The sequence below is a fragment of the Oreochromis niloticus genome, linkage group LG1 (assembly GCF_001858045.2).
Source record: "Oreochromis niloticus isolate F11D_XX linkage group LG1, O_niloticus_UMD_NMBU, whole genome shotgun sequence".
NCBI classification, from domain to species: Eukaryota; Metazoa; Chordata; class Actinopteri; order Cichliformes; family Cichlidae; genus Oreochromis; species Oreochromis niloticus.
In genome coordinates, this window is record NC_031965.2 from 19,596,339 (window position 1) to 19,617,459 (window position 21,121).

The window sequence follows — 21,121 nt, forward strand, 5'->3', positions numbered from 1 at the left end:
CTGGGACATTGAGATTGCTTGGTCTTTTTTCCCCCCTATTCGGATCTCCCTCCTCTCAAACCTGTTCTACCTTTTCACATATTTTGCTGCTCCATTGAGAGTAATGAAAGGCTTATTTAATTAGATTGTCATCAGGCAGCGTTTAATGCATCACTTCAGTTTTCATGGGACACTACTAACAGAGATGCTGAAACAATAACCTCATCTTTAAGACCTAAAAGCCTTGGCACAACCCACTTATAGGTGTTGCTGGTGCAAAATTACACACCAAAATCAACAATAATCATACTTAAGGACATGAAAAAAAAAAACATGCACAATTACAATTGTTTTGACTGCTGTGAAGACTTGGCCTATTTAAGCCCACAGCACTGTGTATGTTCAGGCTTCCTAGAGAAGAAATGTGTCTCTGCTCTAATTATGTACGGTATCGAAGCTGCGGAGACAAGAGCCCAAAAAATAAACAAAATTTGCTGAACTTTGGATTTGGGTTAAAAACCACAGAACTGTAATTGATTTGGTGTGTGTTGTCTCCGGGTCACAGAACAGAGGGCTCGTAGCTGTGGCGTCATGGTCGAAGAGAAGAGAACATGGCTTTGTGAGCTGTGGGTGGGTCCTTCTGTGACTCAGAGCAGGGAGAGGTGTCAACATGGCCGCCTGGCCCACAGGGATTAAAGTGCCTCCCCCTCCCCACACCCTGCAGGGTTAATCACTGCCATTTTGGATCCATGCAGAGGGAGCAAATACACTCTCCATCACTGTGGAACAACTGAGACACAAGCAACCAGTTAGGCTGCCACTGTGGGTAGATGTACTTCATAAGCTTCTTTCCACTCAGTACAATAGAGTGTTTTGAGCTCTGGTTTACTTGTCTTAAAAAGGTTGGAATTCCTGGATCAGTGCATGCTCTTGCTATCCATTCTCATTGGGGTTTATTTAAAGGATATACCAAGTAACCTGGGATGTAGTTACTCTTTGGATCTGTGTAGCCAACTTCTGTGTCTCGCTGTGCGCCCCGCACTATGTGAGGCTGTTAATGACTGAAGACTGAGAGTTCTGTCTCGTGCCAAGACCCACATTGCTGCTGGCGGTGCATTAAATCAGCAGTCAATTTGACTGGAAGTTTGAAATCTGGGCTAGGTTAAGGGGATGTGCCGAAGCCGTGTTAATAGCTAGCTTGTTGTCCATATGGTACTGCTTTAATAGAGCACATTTGTTGCAGATGGTGGGAGACTTGGTTAGGCAGAGGCAGCTTTTGGCAGAGGCTCATTCTTCGAAAGGGCTGCCGCACTGCTCAGACTGGGCCAGGCCAACTTAGTGATGTCTATCCTCCCTGCTTCTTTCTCACCAAAAAGCCTGCCCTTGAATTGCAGCCGAGCTTTAATTTAAAGACTTTTTTATTCTGCATTCAGACAAGAGCAAAGACAATATAACTCAGTCACTTTTTCCTTAGTTTTTTCATTTTTTTCATTTTTCTCTCCAAACCGCACCTTTACTTCCATAGCCTAAGCTCAGTTGTTTCTGACCACAATGGGACTGCAGACAGCAGGCACAGCTGAGGAAACACAAGCACGTCGAGTAAAACAGCAAGGGTTATGGAATACAACCAACGACAAAGATAGAAACTGAGCACAGCCTTATCTATTCAATTTTCACCCCAACTATTTTTAGAAGTCAGCGGAAGGATTAAGGTGTCAGTAAAACACATAGACTCAGTGACAAGTGAAAAAAAAAAAGACAGTGCTCTTTAATCTAATTCTCATCCTGGCTTGTTTCAGATTTCTAAACCTTTTCTGTAGTGTAGGTTATAAAAAAAACTATTTATACATGTATTAGATTTTGTTTGTGTTCACTGTGCTTCACAGTGAATTCATATTTGGAATGGTAATTGTTTTAGTTTGTGTGTGCCTGACTGCAGTCTATGTGTGCTTTTTGCACTCAGAGAAGTGAGGAGACACGCTTGATCTGCTCTGCACTGTTTGACGGTTGTTTTCTCACGTTGTCACTGGCTTGGTGTGCTCTGGCGTGGTGATGGTATTATGTGCACTGGGCCCAGCTGAGTGCAGAAAAGAGCAGAGCAGCAGCGCCCCTGGCTATGCCACTCCCGCCTCCCCAGACACCTTATTGTGAGAAAAGTCTCGGCTGAGCCCTCTGGGCCTTGTGGATCCACTGCCTTGCTAAGTGCTGGCCAGACTGAAAGGCACAGTGTCCTTGGGCCCAGCTCATTCTTTCCATTCTCTCAGAGGCTTTGTCTCATAAGCCAAGAGAGCAAGGGGAGAAAATGCCAAATTACACCCATGTCACTAAAACTTAAGGTGTTTAAGGGCTGAGATGTCATTCGCTGTAGAGTTTTGTGTTATTCATGATGATGAGGGAGTGCTATAGGAGGCTAACTTCAGAAAGGAGTGTTTTTCTTTCCAATGGTGTTAAAAAAGTAGTGATTTTCACAACAGGAATTTCGGTATGAAGTGTTTACGGCCCTTGAATTTAAAAGATATCAAAATGAATAAAAGGACAGTGGAGAAATAAAGCGTTGACGTGAAATGGCCTATTATAATGCCGAAAATATTTCTGCAAGATATCCTCACCATATTTTCAGAGGCTGAAACATCTTTACTGGGCTTGTGAGATCAGAGAGACGTTTAATTTTCAACCACGGATAAAAGTTCCACTGACAAATCTGTTCCTTGAAATTTCTGCCTGTTTTTCCCACTTAAAGCGAAGCACATGGAAGTCCTAATCAATTTTCAGCCAATCTTAACACAATAAAAGCACATATTATATACAGGCCAATAACACAGGATAATGGAAACCTGTTGTAAGTCAATTTTAAACATGTGTCTTCAGTATTTTTGTGGGTAAAGCTTCTGAACGACCCCTGCAAGCGGTGACATCATGACCACATCCTTTTGCCTCATTGGCGCTGCGAATCCCAGCTCGGGTCCCCTTGCGGCCGGGCTCCCAGAAGCCACAGCACCCTCGCTACACATGGGCTGCAGCTGGACCACCGCTGGCTACTCCGAACAGGCTAGGGCTGCTCTGGGATTTGCGGTTACACTGCTGGATGTACATGCGTATATCTGCACACAGCAGTGGAAACAGTCTGTATAGAGATCAGTAGGCAGAGTTTATTTGATGCAAACATATCATCAGGCTCTCAGTGCAAAGCGATGTTGTATGCAAATCCACTCCCTGGATGGAAAGAGGTATAATTAATGATGTCAGATCATAAAAAGACAGGATGGGTTCCGAGTCATATTTCTGCTTTAATTAAAGACATAAGATCTCATATGAGGAAGATGTATGATTTCTGTGTTTTCTTTCTTTCTTTCCTTCTTTTCTCCCTTCCTCCTCCTTCTTCTTTTTCTTCTTCTTCTTGTTCTTTTTTGTTTAATTATTACTCATTTCATAGTGAAAATGGTTCTCTGTGATTTCTCCTGCCAGAACCCCACACGCTGACATGGAGGGCTTTCTTCGTAGCAGCTTTTTACTGAGGTTAGTTTCATTTCCGTTATTGCCATTTAGGATCATAGGTCGGGCAAGGGTGGTAGCGGGCTAACAGGGGTTAAACTCTCTGACACATGTTAGCTTTAGACTTTGTCCCGTGTGTGCGTGCACATGTCTGTGTGTGCGCATGTGTCTGTATATTTGAACGTTGTCAAACACGGATTCTGACATATTTACCCAACCTGTTTGTTATGATTGTGCTCGTGTAGTGTGTGGCTGAGTAGCATGCTCACCCCGATAGCCTTAAGTCAGACTGAAAGCACACATCAACAGCTTGAGGGACACATGAGCTGGCCTTAACCCCACCCCCACCCTCTCCCTCCTTCCTCTCTATATCACAGCTTAAAAAAAACTGCAGGTCAGGGTTTCTGTCTTTAAGCTGCATGCCTTTGTCTGACCACTTTCTGTCTCTGCCTCTCCGCCTCTCCCCTACTAACCACCCCTAATCGGGGATGTTGGGGTTACTGGGGTGAGGCAGTCGCTGGGATATTGTTCTTGTGATGTACTGTTGTTTCCTGTCGTGCTCTGTGTTTGTATTCAGCGTGACATAAAGATTTACATTTTTGTCTTTACCCTTCCTGTGATTCTAATTAAAAATTTGTGCTGTCATTACACACAGAGGAAGTAAATAAGAGAGCTTATTTACCATTGGCTCCTTTCCTAGTCAACCACCTTCTCTAGGCTCCAGCGTTGCTCCCTAATTAGGGTTGGCTCATTAAAAGCCACAGCAGCAGCATCTGCCTTTCAAAGCTGCTGTCAGCCAAACTTTACTAAAGCTAATGAATCCTCTTTGATTTCTTTTTCAAAAGGTCACTTATTTGATTAAATTAACAGCATTTTTTCTTCCTCAGAACTGTTGGGGGCATTTTAAAAAGAAAGGACAATTTGATACCATTACTCTCGCTAGTCAAAATGTCCTTCAGGAATTCAATAGGAAAATTTCTCATGCATTTAAATGTATTTTATTTATCTTTAGAATTCAATGAGCTCGAGTCCCACATTTATACACCTAAGAAAGAAGCAAGCTGATTTCAGACAGCTTTCAGACAACTGAAATTTGGTCCAAACCTACTTTGCAAAGTCATACTATATCAGATGTTTTATTATTTTAGTATATTATACAAGGGTTTAAAAAAAAATACATCTCTGACTGTAAACCAAAACTCACAAAAAGTGCAAATACTTATACCTATATTATAATACCTATATTTTACCTATATATTCTTTATTTTCATGAATTCTTCATATAGTTTCTGTTCACTAAATAAATAAAATAAGTAATGCAAAAATGTACAGTTACTGTTTTATCTTTCAGGGCATGGAACCAATTTATCTGGTGTGGTATATCTACTATGGTTTGACAGGAGTTATTCAGGCATACAGCATGTTACATTTTTGAAAGCATGTTGCCATTGCTCATTTCCACGTTTTTCTTTTTTTGTCTTTTTTTTGAGTAATGCTACAAAGTGGACGACACCATTTAACTCTCAGCGCCTGTCAAAACCAATCTGCTGGAAAAATAAGTGTACTAAAGATGAACTGCATTCAGTAGGATGCGGGATAAAGAAATAGATCTTAAAGCGATCCTTCCATATACCACTTTTACAAATATTAGAAGGCAAATACTGGGACGTGACCTTTGACCTTGGCTGCTTTTCAACAATTTCCTTTTGTTCTCACAGTCGAGAGAAAACACTGCGATTATTTTAAGTAAACACACTATTGCACTGCTAATCCACATCCTTCTGTCAATGTCTGTTTTAATTAAAGGAGAAGCAGCAGCAGAAAGATATCACGCACACTGGCTGGAGATTGGAGGCCTTAACAATCAGGCCAAGATTAAAGGCAGGCTTTGCTTCAGGGTTAGCCCTTTTGCTTTGATAAAGACTTGTGTCCTGGAGTGGGCTTTGGGGTGGGGGCAGGGGTGAAAAGGGAGAAAAGGATGCAAACAAGGGCGGATGGATGTGGCAGTTAGGCATTCCTCTGGTGTACAATCCCAGTATCTTTTTCAAACAACAGAATTAGGTCAAAGGGAGCTTTCTGAACAAATTCAGACATGTCTACTCCTATATGCATTTGTTATTGACTTTTTATAGTGTACTCCATATCACCAAAGCATACCAGATGTGCCTTTCATTACTGTAATGAATCACAAGTTTGCTTTTGAGTCACACATACAGAGAGTTCTTAGCTGTAAAAGTATCCACTTTCATTTTTGACAACTGCTGCTTCCTAATGGCATCTGATACACAGCCATCGTGAAAAATACATCAAACTCCAACAGAAAGCCCCTTATTTACCCCACAGCTCAAAGACTTTCCATTGTATAATGGCAATAATTGTGCGTTTCAAATTCTCGGTAGTTGTAAAAACTAAAGCAAAAATTACAGCGCCCGATGTACACAGCGTCTTTAATGGACAATTGTTTGGTTTTTTGCATTACCGTAAGCCTCCCTTGTCGAAGAGAAGGTGCGTTTTCACCTCAGATCAATTTTTTATATGTTTATGAAAGATGTTGAACAGATTTTTGTCTGCGTAGTCACATAGGCTGGGAAAATGAGAGCAAGTGTGAGAGAGAAAGGGGAAGGAAGAAAGACTGAATACAGACATACGACGTGAGTGAGAGAGAGGCATAAGGGTAGAGTGAGGGAGAGAGATGTCTTCAGTTTCTGTCTACTCCCAGTGGGCAGGACCTCCCCCTACATTTCTGCCATTATTTGATGTAATGAAAGGAGAAAGTGTGTAACACTGAGATTGTTAATTAATTTAGTCTAACAAGATGAAGATAAATGAAACCCACTGAAGGTTGACTGGGCTAAGGGGCCCACTTAGCATTCCTCCTGCCCTCGAGCTCTGTCTCTCTCACTCCTTTACAATGGAGCACAGCTAATAGCTATAGCACTGTGTTTGCACAACCCCACTGAGCTCCAACCCAGCAAGTTTCGATGTGGAACTTTTTGGTGAAATATTTTATTCTTCAGCCTCTCTTTGTCGTTGTCTCCTCTTCGGGATCTTTTAAATTCCAAAAACGTAGCTGATTCGATTGGTAATGCAGTTAGTTTTAGTGGCCAGATATGCGATTATCTAATTGAGTCATCTCGAAATGCGAGATAAGGCTCAGTTGACAGTTGCTATGAAACTACAAAGGCTTTTAAAAAAATATCTGTATAGCAGTGCTTGTCAAATATGTCTTAATAGTCACACCTTTGATTATCTACTAACGGTTAGATAGTAGTTGTAGTAGTGGCGCTTCTCCACCGCAACTCTGTGGCCTCTTCACATGAGCCTGTGTCACTCTGAGCTTTTCCCCATATGAATGAGTGAGTCTTCTTCAAATGTAGCCCGGGGACTATTTGAGCAGAAAGCAGAAAGGACATTTTTCTACAAAGCCAGACGGTTGTCTTCATCCACAGTCCAAGCAAATCAGCAGTCTATCGAGCTCCTGCCTCTGCGGACACTTTGTACAGGATCTTCATGGCAGCACAGACCAATCATTATGGCGCCCATTCTTTGCTCCCTTAGTTCTCAAGTCATCCACAATGGGTAGTTGATTGTATGGAAAACACCAGAACAATTATGTCCTCTGTTTTGGTGGCAGGGCAGCGTTTTAAAGTGCAATCCTCAATAATGGCCTCATTATTGTTATTCTTGGAGCAGGCCTCAGGAGAAAGAAGTAGCTGCTTGTAGTACGTCATTATTTCGTAAATTTCGATTAGCTCATCATGCTGTCTCCTGGCAAACAGAATCATAGCTAATTAAAAGTGAGTGAGCACTCTTGCCTGTAACTTAAAAGGTAGCACTCGATAGGCTGTTAATATGAAAGAAATGTAACAAAAAAAAAGAAAAAAAAGGAGGATTAGAGCTGTTACCCTGGTAACTCCAACTTCCATCTGCGAGGGAACAATGAACTTGTGTTCCTCCACCACCTATGCTTGAAAAACAGAAAGCGAGGAAGTGAGTGTACTGAAAGGACAAGACCCTTTTTAAAAAACAAAAGTGGGATCCAGGTCTAATAGGCTTTTTGGTGTGGGCTGGCTAGTTGAGATCCCCAGAGCATAGAGGAGCTAAAAAATTTTTCATATATATGTATATGTATAATTTTTTTCTAAAAAAGGTCAATGACCAGCGAACGTTGTTGGAGGATTTTTACAATAGCAATTTGTTTCCTGAACCTACGTGTCCATCCAGAAACAAAGACTCATGTTTGGCCATTTTGGGGCTAGTAAAGGAAAATTTGATTTTCCATAATATGACACACAACCAAAAATGTAAACATGTCCTCAGCTGATTAAAAATAAACGCAGACAAAATGCCAAAGACTGTTAAACTTTTTCCCCCCTTTTTTTTGCAGTTCCACTGCTTTCTTACACCAAAAGCAGCTTTTGCATGCAAAACGATGACATGAAACACCTTAAGAAAAAAAAAAGAAAATATACTTTTAATACTATAATGTCAATGATTTAATTAAAGACTTGAAAGTGACTAGATGGTGATGAAAATGATTGCTTTGCTGTGAGTACAAATTTTTTATTATATTCTTTTAATTTCGAGCTAACACATATTTCTTGTGCATTACGAGGAAAAAGGCCTCACAGCTAAGAGCTGCTACAGTGAAAAGGAAAACTCCTGCTCTCAAACACTGCTGAGTTATAATGATGCATGACTATGGAGGAACACTGTGCGTTTCTCTTTGAGTTTTATGTCCCTTATTACAGCTGCAATACGTCTGCTCACATTAAGCTAATTTATGGCTGAGGCCAGTGTAACAGCAGTATAGGTTAATGAATTTGGCATTACTAATTAAATGTTATTGAGGGATGAATATGAATCCTGTGGTTGGGACAGACAGCTGAGAAAGGGGGAGGAGGGGAGAACGAGACAGAGGACTTTGCTGCACTCGTTTCCTCACAACAAGTGAAATACGAGAGGTGAAGGTGGAGACGGCGCCGTGTTTGAGGTGAAATGGAAGACATCTTTGTTTCATTACAATGCCATGCCGAAATCCTTTCTCTGATTAGACGCACCCAAAAAGAAAATTGTTTATAGGCTCACAAAGTCTAATTTTCTAGAAAGGAAAGGATACTTCCAAGCAATGCAAAAGTAATAAGCAACAAACAAGTCAGACGGAAAATAAATAATCAGGAACAAGTAATATGTAAGGCATTACTTTTTTGATATTGACCCAGACAAGGATTGTAAATATCTATATGGATGGTTTAATTCTCATTTTTCCTGCCACTCTTATTCTCCCTCTGTTTCACTCTTACTAGCGCCTCTACACTCCATGTCTGACATACTCTCCCTGAGAGCTAAACCTTTCAATTTAGATTTCAATTATCATGTTAGTTTTGTGATTAGACTTTAGTCCTCCAGGAATCAGACCTCTCTGCTCCTCTCTATTCCACTCTATTCCACTTCCCCTGCAATCACATCCCATCTGATGAATTGCGCATATAATTACGGAAGTTATTGAATATGCAGATCACTGCTGACTCTTGGTGTGCAGTTCATAATGCATCAACTCTAACTGTATCAAACAAGGGTCTCTGATAAAGACCCACTCTGATAATGAGAGAGGGCCAATGTACGCTATTAGTCAGAGACAACAGACCCCACAAAGGCTGAGACTCGATTAACAGAACAGAGAGACACGCTGCAATCTGTGTGCCCGCTAATACGGGGACTTGGCTCTGGGAGCAGCCGGCTCCACCATTGCACCAGTGCACAAGGTGTTTATGAATCAACCAAAATGAGGTATTTCCCCCATGTTACAGTATGTTGCTACCATGGTGTAGCATGCCGTCCAGTGATGCAATCCCTTAGAGGTTTTCAAGAGAGTGGAGCGAAGCACTTTACAGGCACACCCACAGATGGGGAATGTGGGAAATGTTTAAACTTTTGATAGCTTTTAGAGAGCTCTCCTAAACCCTGGCTTGTAAGTGAAAAGAAAAGGGTCTTGTGCTATTTTTTTCCTTTTCTTTTCTTTTTTGCGTTTTGCATTTTACTGTCAAAATCCAGTAGATTTGTAACTCCTCAACAGGTCCAAAAAAGCCCTCATTTTTTCCACATAAAGCCAGTCTTTAGCTTAAGCTTTACACACAATTGAGAATACAGGGAAGGGGGAGAAACCAGGGCCTGTATTTTTAGCTTAGCGCTATAGTGATGTGGCTTCCATTTATAGCGGATATGCCTCATATGCCTGATGCCTGGTGATTGCCCTGCTGACACCACAGAGCGAGAGTTTAAAGAGTGTACACTGGCTGCACAACACAATCTCTATTACATACTAACAGAATAAGGAGAAGCACAACCCATAATGCGGTATGCCCAGTGACACATTTTTATTAACACGGTGTTAAATAAATACGATGTGTTAGTCAAATTTGATCACTTTTAGTCAAATTTAGGTATCTAGACTTACCAAAAGTTGTGTCGCTAATTATCCCCCCCCCCAAAAAAAACCCCAAACCTTAAATTGTTCATAATTTGTCACATTGTCACGTTGTGGATGCAAAACATTTTCCCCTTTTTTTTCATTAGATTGCACACTTGTTTCCTTTAATGCCAGTTCACCTTGGCTACATGCAGCTGACACCACTTGTTGGTAAAGAGGAGTCAAGAGGCACATTTTACTCACTATATTTGGTTTACTCGAAAGAAGTGCGTGTTTGTAATTTTCCTTTTAAATATGTTCACAGCTATTTAACTGGGAATCTTTAAATTATCTTTAAAGAGAACTAAAACAAAAACATCACCTATCTGCCATGCTGAAAAATTTTCCCGTGCCCCGAGTTCATGGTGGCAGGCATGGATCTTCACTGCTATGGATGTCTGTGGTAATTAAGAGTAAGAGCAGGGCGCTGTGGTACTTTACCTAGCCCCATGTTATATTTTTAGGTTAATAGGATTGAACATGTTTACACCAACTGTTATATTAAGAAGAGGTCAAAAAAGGTGGCTTAACTATCTTAAAGGGGATTACATAGGCATTCAAATAGGATATCAGTAGGTGACTAATTGGCTGAGACACTAACAGCAGAAACACAACTTTTGGACAATGCTTGTGTTCAGTGTGAAATGCCTGAGTTGTCTGTAAAATGAAAAGGGGAGAATGGTTTACAGAAGTGGCCAAGATTTGACTGCACTTTACTGCAAAGAGTGTGTTGCAAGTGCAACGACCTTTGTCAGGTTCCAGCTATTGTTTGCAGACTGGTTACACACTCTACAGGCTGTGAAAGACACATCTGCTACCTTTAGCTCAGCAGAAAGCAGCCAGTCAGTCAGGGCTGTGTTTATGCATGTGTGTGTGTGGATGGGGTCCTCCGCTACCCCGCGAGCAGCTGAGCTACGTCCTTATCCTCTTATCAAATATTTGTCTGTCCTTCACTCTTTATTTGCCTTCTGTTTGCTTTGTTTATTGAAATTTATCTCAGACAGATTGATAACATTTCCCGAAAGTTTGCAACATATTTTCTGTGTTTGCACTTTGTGTGTTTCTGTGTGCAAATTATACATATTTATCGTGTATTGTACTTGAGACTTTGTTCATGTCTATCTGACAATGACATGGATATTTCCTCCCTCCTGTTATTTAAGTTTGTGAAGTCACAGTAGGAAGTTTGGTTTGATACAGCAGGACACTAAAACTGGATCAGCTTTACAGAAAAGGCTTAACATAATACACGAACTCATATTTGTTTTATGTAGTTTTGACTGATTTCCTGACTGGATCCAGAGGGTGATTATAAATGATTTTGGACAAAGGGCCTCTTTGTGTGAATGGGGGCCCAGTTGAAATGGAGGAGTAGTTTGAGATTACTAGATTATTTCCTACTAGCCCACTGAGTGAGGCGAGGCAAGCTGCAGCCCTGCACCGTGCTGTGCTGAGGCTGAGTATAATGAGTGTGGTGGCAGGGAACCACAACAGAGCCGGGGCACAGGCTGCCTGGGAACCAGAGGCCCATGGCCCACAGCCAAACAAACACACACACACAAATCCTGCTGCACACTTGTGGCTTTTTAAGAAAGCAATTTAGTTAATGATTTCATTTTGGAACTCTGTCATGATGCATGTGTCTTCTGAGCAAGCCAGCAAAAGAATTAAGGAGAAGCTAATGCAGAGGAAAGGGTATTAGTAAATACAAGCTACCCCCCTTTACAACCGCAGAGAGAAATAACATACAACCAAGTGTAATGTGGCATTTTGCTGTGAACACAGCAAAAAAATCACATGGGTAATAGACTGTGGTAGGTGTAGCGCTCGTGGCTCCCGCATCGTTTTTGCATCGCTCTGGACAAATGCAAAGAAGAGCTGAAGCACAATGCGAGTGGTCAGACACATGGTTAGCAGCAGGCCCGTTTAAACATTTTGTGTTTCAGTCAGCATCTAATTCACTACAGCACCCGCTTCCATGGAGTGGAAATACAGCACATTTTCCTGTTCAACCATGTCTGTCAGCTCTCTGATTTTATTAGGGCTGTGTTTCACATTCATTTACTCAGGTTTTCTCTGTGCCGCCCCATGAATGAAACCATTTTAGCATTGCTAAAACAGCAGCTTGTACATGTCTTCTGTGAACCAAATTTTTGGGCAATTACTCAGATCAGTGGCTGAGGTTTCTGCTTTTGCTCTTCAGATCTCATTTTTTCCTCCAGCCTCTCTCTTTTTTTCCCGTATCAGCTGTCAATCACGTGTGGTAACTTTTAACCACCTCCAAACAGAGCTGGGTGCCAGCCATTCATTTAGCCCTTCACTTTTTCTTCACATCCAACCTGTCAGAATGACACACACTGTTGACCATGCTTTCTATTCAGCACTGGCAAATTAATTGGTTTCAGAGGTTTAAATCAGCAATCAATGTCAGTTTCCCAACATAATAAGCCTTAATCATAAATCTTTGAGGTGTGGCTTGCCTGACCCCTATTCATCATGGCTCAGCTAGATGGCCTCATCTGGGTGGAGCAAATGAACTACCCCTGTTTTGATTTTCCAATTGACATGTCACATGAAACATGGCTAGTCTCTGTCCTCCCTGGTTCTACCCCAGCCGTTTTTCTAACAGTCCTTTAAAAACACACGCACACACACACACACACACACACACACACACAAGGTCCCAAAGACAAAGAAGGAAGAGAAGCCCCTTTCCCTTGAGCAACAGTTCTCAATGAAAGCCATTAATTTATTCAGAAAGAGAAAAAGAATCGAGGGAAAGAAAAAAACGCCAAAGAAGTACAAGTAGGTCTAACTGCAGATAATAAGCTGTTTTCCTCCCATCCCCTTGAATATGAATAGGACGGCTTAATTCCTACAGTGTTAAAGGTAATTTCCTTACTTATCACAAATCCAAAGGATCACAAATCCAGTTAAAAGCAAGATTATTTTTCTTTCTGTAGAAAACAAAAAACTAGCTCATTTTTTGATCAGAACTTGTAATGTACAGGTATATATTAGGGAAGTTAAAGGAACAAGAATAGAGACTGAGAATGTGGGGTACTGTGTGTTGACAATCCATATGCCAACCAACAGCAGCTGTAGCAAACCTGCTGCCGTTTCACTTTGGCACATCACTTGCCAGTGATGTCCTCGTGATGGCGAGACCTGTGTTTCCTGCTGTGCAGCACCGCTTCCCCTCTAGTTTCATAAATCAGCCACAGTCACCAATTTTTCATTGGTTTTCCCGCTCCCCGTAAAATTGCTCCGTTATAATTAGTTGCTGTCCACATTGTGGTATGGATGCTTTTGCTCAAGACTTCCTTTGTTCTTTCAAACTTCTCCTCCCTTTTGAGATTTCCAGGCTCCCTTTAGACTTATTTTTCTTCTCTTTGGCGAGTTGGGATACATCCCTTTACTTCTGTTTGGCACACTGCACAAGCTCTTCCACTCACTATTCTGGCAGCTATGAGAGATGTTACACTGGTTTTGTTGAAGTGCATTCTCTAGTGCACAGAAGAAGTTATCTTTATAAATAACAAAAAGGACATGAGCTGAATAGTGCTTTGTTTAATGTTTTACAAAAAGAGGCCCACTCTATATTTCATCTGTCACTATTGCTTTTCTTTCCTTAAACAATGCTCAATTGTTTTCCATTAAAAAAAAAAAAAATTCAGGTTCCATGAACAGAAGAATTCTGTATTATTATGTTCCTGCCAAATTCCAATCTCTGTTTTCCTTCTCCTGTTCACAAAGGGCTCATAACTTACTGCGAACTATTAGGCAAGCCACAAAGCTTCACTGTTGCTCAGCAAATAAGGCCGTGTTCCTTGAGTTGTTGTGAAGTTTGCTAAGTGTAGCAGCAGCACCAGAAGGCTCTTTGGAAAATCCATCAAAGTAGGTCCAGAAAAACAAGAAATGTGATTAGTAAAAAAATAAATAAATAAAGAGCATCTTCTGGAGTGTGTATTTCCCTAAACGGTTGATTCATATTATTCTCTGCACCGCTCCTCTAGTGGATATATTTTGCTATGGTGCGAGTCCAGAGAAAAGGCCAGTGGTGAATTTTTTTTTTTTGGATGGCCATCCTTCAATTGTGAGGGCACACGCATGAGTGAACTTGTGTGTATCCCGGGGAACTGAGAGGCTGTTATGCCATCCAGCTCTGAGATTGTGTCCTGGGATCAGGAAAAGGGCCAATGGCACAGAGGACCAAAAGAGGAAGAGAAGGAGGAGGTGGTAAAGGAGGGATTCAGTGCGTGAGTGCTCATCGACCCTTCCCGAGTAGACAGACAGGGACACTTAAGCACTCTTACACCTGCATCTGCCTTTGCCGAGCGTGGGGGGCAAGGACACCAACCACGCCGTCATAGCAGCTGCACAAGTGTTTAAAGTGAGATACAAGACAGTTCCTCTTGCGGCATATTATTGCAAATAATTTACCCTGCAAAGTAATTATCAATGCTCTGCTCAATATGTAAAGTGTGCACTTCAGGTGGCTTGCTTAATTTGCTCTGGGTGGCTATCATTTGAGCATGGATTTTTAGCTGCTGTAACTGTGGCAGTTTCTAATAGAGAAGGCATTAGGAGAGAAAGTGAAGTGAGGATGAAGTGGCGCCGTAATTGAGTTGACTTTTTGCAGGGGAAGGTCAACAATAATGGAGGAACAATTTAAACAATTCATTTAGACAAGTCTCCAGTCTCTGTACAGTAGGTTACCTAGTCGGGAAAAATCTCTCTTTTCCCAACCATTTGCTATATTTTAACACTCTTACCTGTAATTGCCTGAGATGTAAGACAAAGATGTGTCACTGATTCAAACTGACTTGTAAAAAGCAGCTGTCTTTTAGGAATTGACCTTTTTTTAAAAAAAAAATAAAATAAAATAAAAAATCCACAGGAATTGCACAATATCATGTGTACGCACATTCTGTGTATGCAGGGGTTTGCCCGCATGGCGATGTGCAAGTGCATGTGTGTGAAAAGCAAGCTCACTGTGCACGGTATACAGCCCGTATTATGAGTTGATTATGTATCCAGGAACCTGGCTGCTGCACAGCATGGCACAATCACAATGGAGGGTGATAATTTAATTGTGCTAAACGGTGGAATCCGTGTCAATGCTCCTCCAGCTGGGAGCTGTCAGGTAGTAATATCTCATTATGGCAGGTGAAGAACCCAGAGGAACCCTACCATGACACCTGTTAGAACAGGAGGAACCCCTGAAGGGAAATACACAGATGATTTTCTCTCTCTCTCTCACTGGCTCTCCGTGGCTCCCACGCACACGTTCACACACACACTAAGCTTCCACACTATTATCTACTATCTACCGAGCTTCATTTAAGATATTGTATCCCTTTGTTTTGATTTATTATTAGCTGTACATAATGTGTAGTGCACAGTTAATAGAGCGCAATATAATAACAGTGTGCTAGAGGACAATGGTCATAGGCCTTTTGTTAATTGCATTATTGGAATATTAGAAAGTGAGAAAACTATTTGAATTAGCACATGTTGGGCAAATGTACACACTGATAGACCACAAAGGAACCTCTTTATCTGTCACTGTTTGCTGTTCCATCCCGTTTAAGATATCCTTCGCTTTTTTAAAGATTTCTTAGTTTTTCTCTCCTTGTTCCACTGAAAACACGCCTAAGAAGAGTCTAATCTCCTCCTCATCTCTGGGACTCACGATCAAAACTTGAGGGTGCAAGACGTCAGCAGTGAGACAGACAAGTGTCCGGGTGGGGTGATCGGGGGTGACGGTGTGGAGTTACTTAGGCCATTGTCTATAAAAGGTAAACAGTGTGACAGAGTAGAGACAGAGGGCGAAAGTCAGTCAGACCCTTTTATGATGAAAGAGGAAATGGGATATCTGAGGACACATGGCTCGCCAGTCACAAGACCACCAAGATGAGCAGTGCACAACACTCCTCTAATACTTACCAATTATACAGAGGTTGTTTTGCACGATGATGAAACATTATCTTGGGGAACAATTCATGACTCAAAGCATTCCAGGTCATATGAGCCAGTGGCCGGAGAACTTAAGTCCTAACCCTTCAAATGTGCGCAATATTGTCAGCTATATATAGACTGGGTATCTTTTCTATCTGACCCTCCCTCATCTCTGTCTTAAGTCGTCAAAGTGACTGGGGCTTTTGTCTTTGAGAAAGATGGCTGCGTATCTTACACTTGTTGTTTTTGTTGGATTATCGTGCGGCCAGGTTAGGGTTAGGCTTTTCAAGTTCACCTCATTTTTATTGTTTTGTAAAAGCACATTTTATTCAAAATAAAGTGAAACAGGGCTGTTTTGCTCACGCACAAGAGGCAAAGGATGCATACAGTCTTATTTGATCTGAAAATATAATCAGATTCCACTTTGGTGGTACCCTCATTCAACTAAATTCTGCTCCCTCTTCTACACCTCATCAGATGTCTTTGTTGTTTCTGCGCTGATCTATTGCACGTGCACGCCTTTAGATCACAGCCCTCTGTGATCGCCTCTCCAAATATGAGGAATAAAATACAGTATGGTTGCCCTCAGATATTTTCAGAGAATTATTGCCACACTTCTCCCTTTCCCTTTTAATAATATGAGGTAGTATTGTATGGGGCTTGTCAGGGGTTGGGGGTGGGGCAGAAGGGTTTCTCCGCACTCTTTAGCTGCCTGAGCGCAGCCCTCCCAGCACTGCTAATAAATTATTAACTCCTGCTGACAAATACTGTTATGGAGCTGCAGATCTGTTGCATTCTTTAACAAGATTGCTGTAGACACATGTTACAGGAGGATGGAGTCTCCATTGCTCCCTCTTCTTCGTTTTTCTCTCTCTCTATCGCCTTCTCTCACTCACGCCTCAGCAGTTTGACTGATGGCTGGAGACCAAAGTAAAAGTGCCTGAGAGACTGAATATTTTAGTGGTAAAATAATACCACTTGATTTACTGTGTAATACAAAAGCAGTGCTTTGTTTCACTCTCACACTCCATTGAGGACGAGGTGCTTGTTGCGCTTCAGGCTCGAGCTTTTTGAGTGCATGAATAAAAAATATGTCAGAATAAGCGTTCGGCCTACTCCCGCCCCCCACACACACACAGATATGCGCACACACTCCATTGCCAATAGCCCAACTTCTACTCCCTCCACTTACCGTTACATGCATGCTCTGAACTTTGCTCCGACTTCTGATTGCCAGTGAACAGTGCGCAATTTTGAGCTCATTTTCTCTTTGATATAATTGAAGGAAACAATTTAATGACTGATTAAAATGAAGGGCTGAGTCGCACTAAAAGACACAGCCAGCAGCATTTTGAGGCACAGCGGCTAAAAAGTCAGAAGAAGAGACAGAAAAAGAAGCACACAGGCGGTCAGGCATGGGACCACACTCCTGCACTACTGTCTACCTGTCTTGGTGGGTTTGTTTGTACAGCTGCTGAGACACAAGAGATCAACTTAGGCTACTATTGTTTAGGCCTCAATTCACTGCCCAGGTTGACTGTGACTATGTGCAAGAGAGTGAGTGAGTGAGTGAGTAAATAAGTGTCAAAGAGGATGGTAACACTTAGAGTGTCACACTTGAATAAACTCTGTCACTGCAAATTTTTTAATAGTCAGTATAGATTTGTCTGATTTTCTTTGGCATAAATTCCTGCCGCACTTCTCAGATCTTCTGAAGTTGGTGTTTAGGGTTTCTTTTTTAAAGGTAAAAAGAAAACTTTGCAACACAGTCTTTAATTTCTTCAACTACTGCTCCACATCTGTTTTTATGTTATTGGTTTATGTCGTATTCTCTTCTATTCGGAACTTTTCACAATCTTAAAATTTTGCTTTATAAAATTTGTGCAGCATGTTTGGATCCTTTCTATTTTATCCACAGAGGATAACAGTTCAGCAGTGTGTGTGTGTGTGTGTTTACATGGACAATACATCTTATTTGACACACTTCCTTGAGAAGGACCAAGAACCATTACAGTCAAGACCTTGTTAGCAAAATCCTTTTTTTTAATATGAAAATACCTTTGCCTATCTCTTGGTGCCCGGCTCTCAGCAGAAAGTGCAAGGACACCATCGCACTACAGACTGCCTCAACCTTGAGAGCTCCCACCCCCCACCCCACCCCCACATGTCAAGCTGAGGGTGGAACTAAAGTGCTGTCACACTGACCCCTGTGGATAGAGCAGGAGAACAGGGCAGATGTTGATCAGTGATGAAATGTAATGCAAGAAGTACCTTGAGCATTTTGTCGCATACAAACACATAGCTGTAACTTCACACCCCCATTTTAATTTTTTTTTTTAAAAAATCTTTCTTCTCCCATGCAAACACAGACCAACTCACAGGCCATGACTGTGAATATTTACAGCTTGGTTTTAATGATCGATGTCCCAGAGTTGAGAAGAATAAACAGAACAACAGCTAAGGGAAAGGTAGATTAGCAGCTAAATATGCTCCAGCTTCCTCTTTCCACTTCAGATCAGTAGGAAGGCCATATTATCCCCTTTTTAATTTAAAACCAAACACATAATTAGATTTTCTGGCAGTGTTTAATTTCATTCTTTGTAGCGCACAGCATGAGTGCAGGCTCATTAATTGTGAGAAAACGCAGAATTGGTTGTATAAATTTTACACCGAAAAGAGTTGGGTTGTTTAAAAAAAGAAAAAAAAGAGAGAAATTAGAATTAACATGAGTTTCCTTTGCACCTGATATGTCAAGTACACTCTTCACTGTAATATTCATGAAAGCATGTGACAGATTTGTGAATTTAGTCCTCCTGCGAGCTTTGGTTTTTAAGCCGCTTAAGTAGGATTTGATGGCCTGGGGGAACGCTGTCACCAAAATGTTAATAATTTCCTCATTTGATGCGCGGAAACAAAAGGAGACAAGGCTGGCTTTTGTTCGTATCTGACTGGTTCAGAGTGAAAGAAAACCAAATGAGGAAAATTACTAAATTATTACGATGTTTGGAGGACAAAACCAAATATGTTTGAAAAATAGAGAACATCATTTAGGTAGCGTATGAATAAAAGACAATGAAAGAAGAGGGGGGAAAAGCAATCTCGTACCAGGAGTGAACTCATTTGTTAGGTTTATCACTTTTTATCTGGATTTAGTCCCCCTCTCTGCCTGACCTGCTGACTGAGTAACTGTTGTGGGGTTTGGACCAGAACTCAAATAGGCATGGTTCCAGCCACAGATCAAGTCATCCATCTGCATTAAACAAAGGATTAGGGACCCCATGGCCTGCCCCCAACTCAGCAGCCCAGAACAGCAACAGGTGATAGCCAGGTTGATCATTCATCTCATGCACCATCATCCCCTCAGGTGTAATCCCAGTGGCAGCTACGAAAAAACCCCAACTTGATATTCGTTCATGGAAATCTTCAACAACTATAAGTCATAATCTTTTTTTTTTCCCGACTCTATTTTGTTTCTTTGCTCCACAGCAGAGTCATGTCTTCCAAGCAAGCCACGTCTCCTTTTGCCTCTGTGGTTGATGGGGATGATGCCATGAGTCAGGAGCATTTGTCTTGGGAGAAAGAGGAGAGCGCAGAGGCCCATGGCACACCACAGCTGCCGCTGCACAGTCTGCTTCATGGAAAAGCCCCCGATGAAATGCAGCCGCTCAGCAGCGTACCATCAGAGAGCGATTGGGACAGCCTGGTGTCAGCCCAGCAGCGCATGGTGAGACATTCATACGCAAAACAAACCTCTAATAGAGCCCATGCTGGTTAACCAATAATGCCAAACATTTCAAAAGTCTCATACATTTTCACAAAGCATCTTTGTGCAGATGAAAAGAGTTTTAAAATCGCACTGATCTGAGCTCGTTTTTCACCTGCCACTGGGGACAGCAAATGTTTCACACAGAGCATCACACAGTATAAAAAACATAATGACAGCAATAACAAAAATTTCAAGTAAAAAATTAAAAAAATGTAAAATACGACGGGAAGCCATTTAGCAGAACAAATACCAATGTAGTCTGCTAAAGTTATACAGAACTGGTCAGTCTTTAAACCTTTTTTATTATTCTGTAGTGACTCTGTGATACTTACAGAGTGAAAGAAAAACAGTGTGAGCTACTGTGGGGCGTAAATGATGAAGCTCTGTTTAAATAAAGCATAGTAATGCAGGACAATTTCAAACCTATTAGTATGCACTTATGTCTTACTGTCCTCCCGGGGGTATTCAAGATCCAAGCGGAGCAGCCACTCATTGTTCCTGGCTTGTATAAAGAAGCTTAGCTGATATTCTATCACCAGCTCCAGCCCCATGGTTCTGTAATGCTCTGAATCCTCAGGGATTCTGGAGCCTTTCAGATAGGCAACTGTGCCAAACATTAAACCACGAACTATTATTAGGTTAAAGAGGGGATCTCTAACTCTTCTCTGAGCAATGTGAACGGCACATAAAATTACTTAATAGCAGATGGAGGGGAATGTAGCCTTATCTGCTTTCTTTGGTGTGCTTTGGATTTGCATTACTGCTAAAAAAAAAAAAAAAAAAGTGTGCTCAGTGCGTGTGTTGTTTCTCTTGTTTTGTGTAAGCTACATCTGCGGCAAGACCCCCAGATGCTGCGCATTTTAAGTGGAGCGCCGCTTTGATATGAGCAGAATGAGGAAGAGCATAGGCACTTGTGGGCTATAGACACAGGAGGCAGGTGGTTGTCTGTGACAGACGGGCCTGCGGTAAAGAGACCCAGAGGGCTTCTGAAGTAGCTCTGCAGTTTGCCACTGAGACCCTCAACACCTTAGCACAACACACACAGACACACACACACACACAGACACACACACAGAGCCATAGGATTTCTCAGGTTCTTGTCATCTGTAGCACATTACAGTGTGTCAACAACAGGATTTTAGTGAATTTTATGATGTACAGCTAAAAAAAAGCATATAGAAACACAAACATACATAACTAATATATTAAATAAATAAACTATGTGTTACACAAACCTAAATAAAATGTCAGAGACTAAACATTGAGTTATATAAGCTCTTAAGGATAAAAAAACTTAAATACAAGAAAGCTGTTTTTTTTAAAGAAGAAATATGAGGGCACCAATCACCATATTTTCTTAAAGAAAGTATAAGACTGATCTTTCACTGATGTAAACAAGGCCAGCAGCCATTGAAGTAACAAAAAGAAAGAGTCTGCAGGTCTGAAAACTTTCG

At 41.4% G+C, this 21,121-nt stretch overlaps 1 protein-coding gene across 12 annotated transcripts in view; it reads left to right on the forward strand.

Moving 5' to 3' along the window:
• The window catches only part of sox6 (SRY-box transcription factor 6), a 129,107-nt gene that overhangs the window by 26,165 nt on the left and 81,821 nt on the right, over nt 1–21,121 (forward strand). For 7 of the 12 annotated variants that reach the window (XR_002061999.2, XM_019358282.2, XM_019358275.2 and 4 more), the window contains exons 3-4: nt 3,445–3,495; nt 19,388–19,625. Coding sequence is in view for 11 of the 12 variants with exons in the window: in XM_019358282.2 (XP_019213827.1) it covers nt 3,461–3,495; nt 19,388–19,625 (273 nt within the window). In the remaining variant the exon portion in view is untranslated. The remainder of the gene's footprint in view (nt 1–3,444; nt 3,496–19,387; nt 19,626–21,121) is intronic. The other 5 variants (XM_025906124.1, XM_025906122.1, XM_019358305.2 and 2 more) reach the window with 3 other exon arrangements.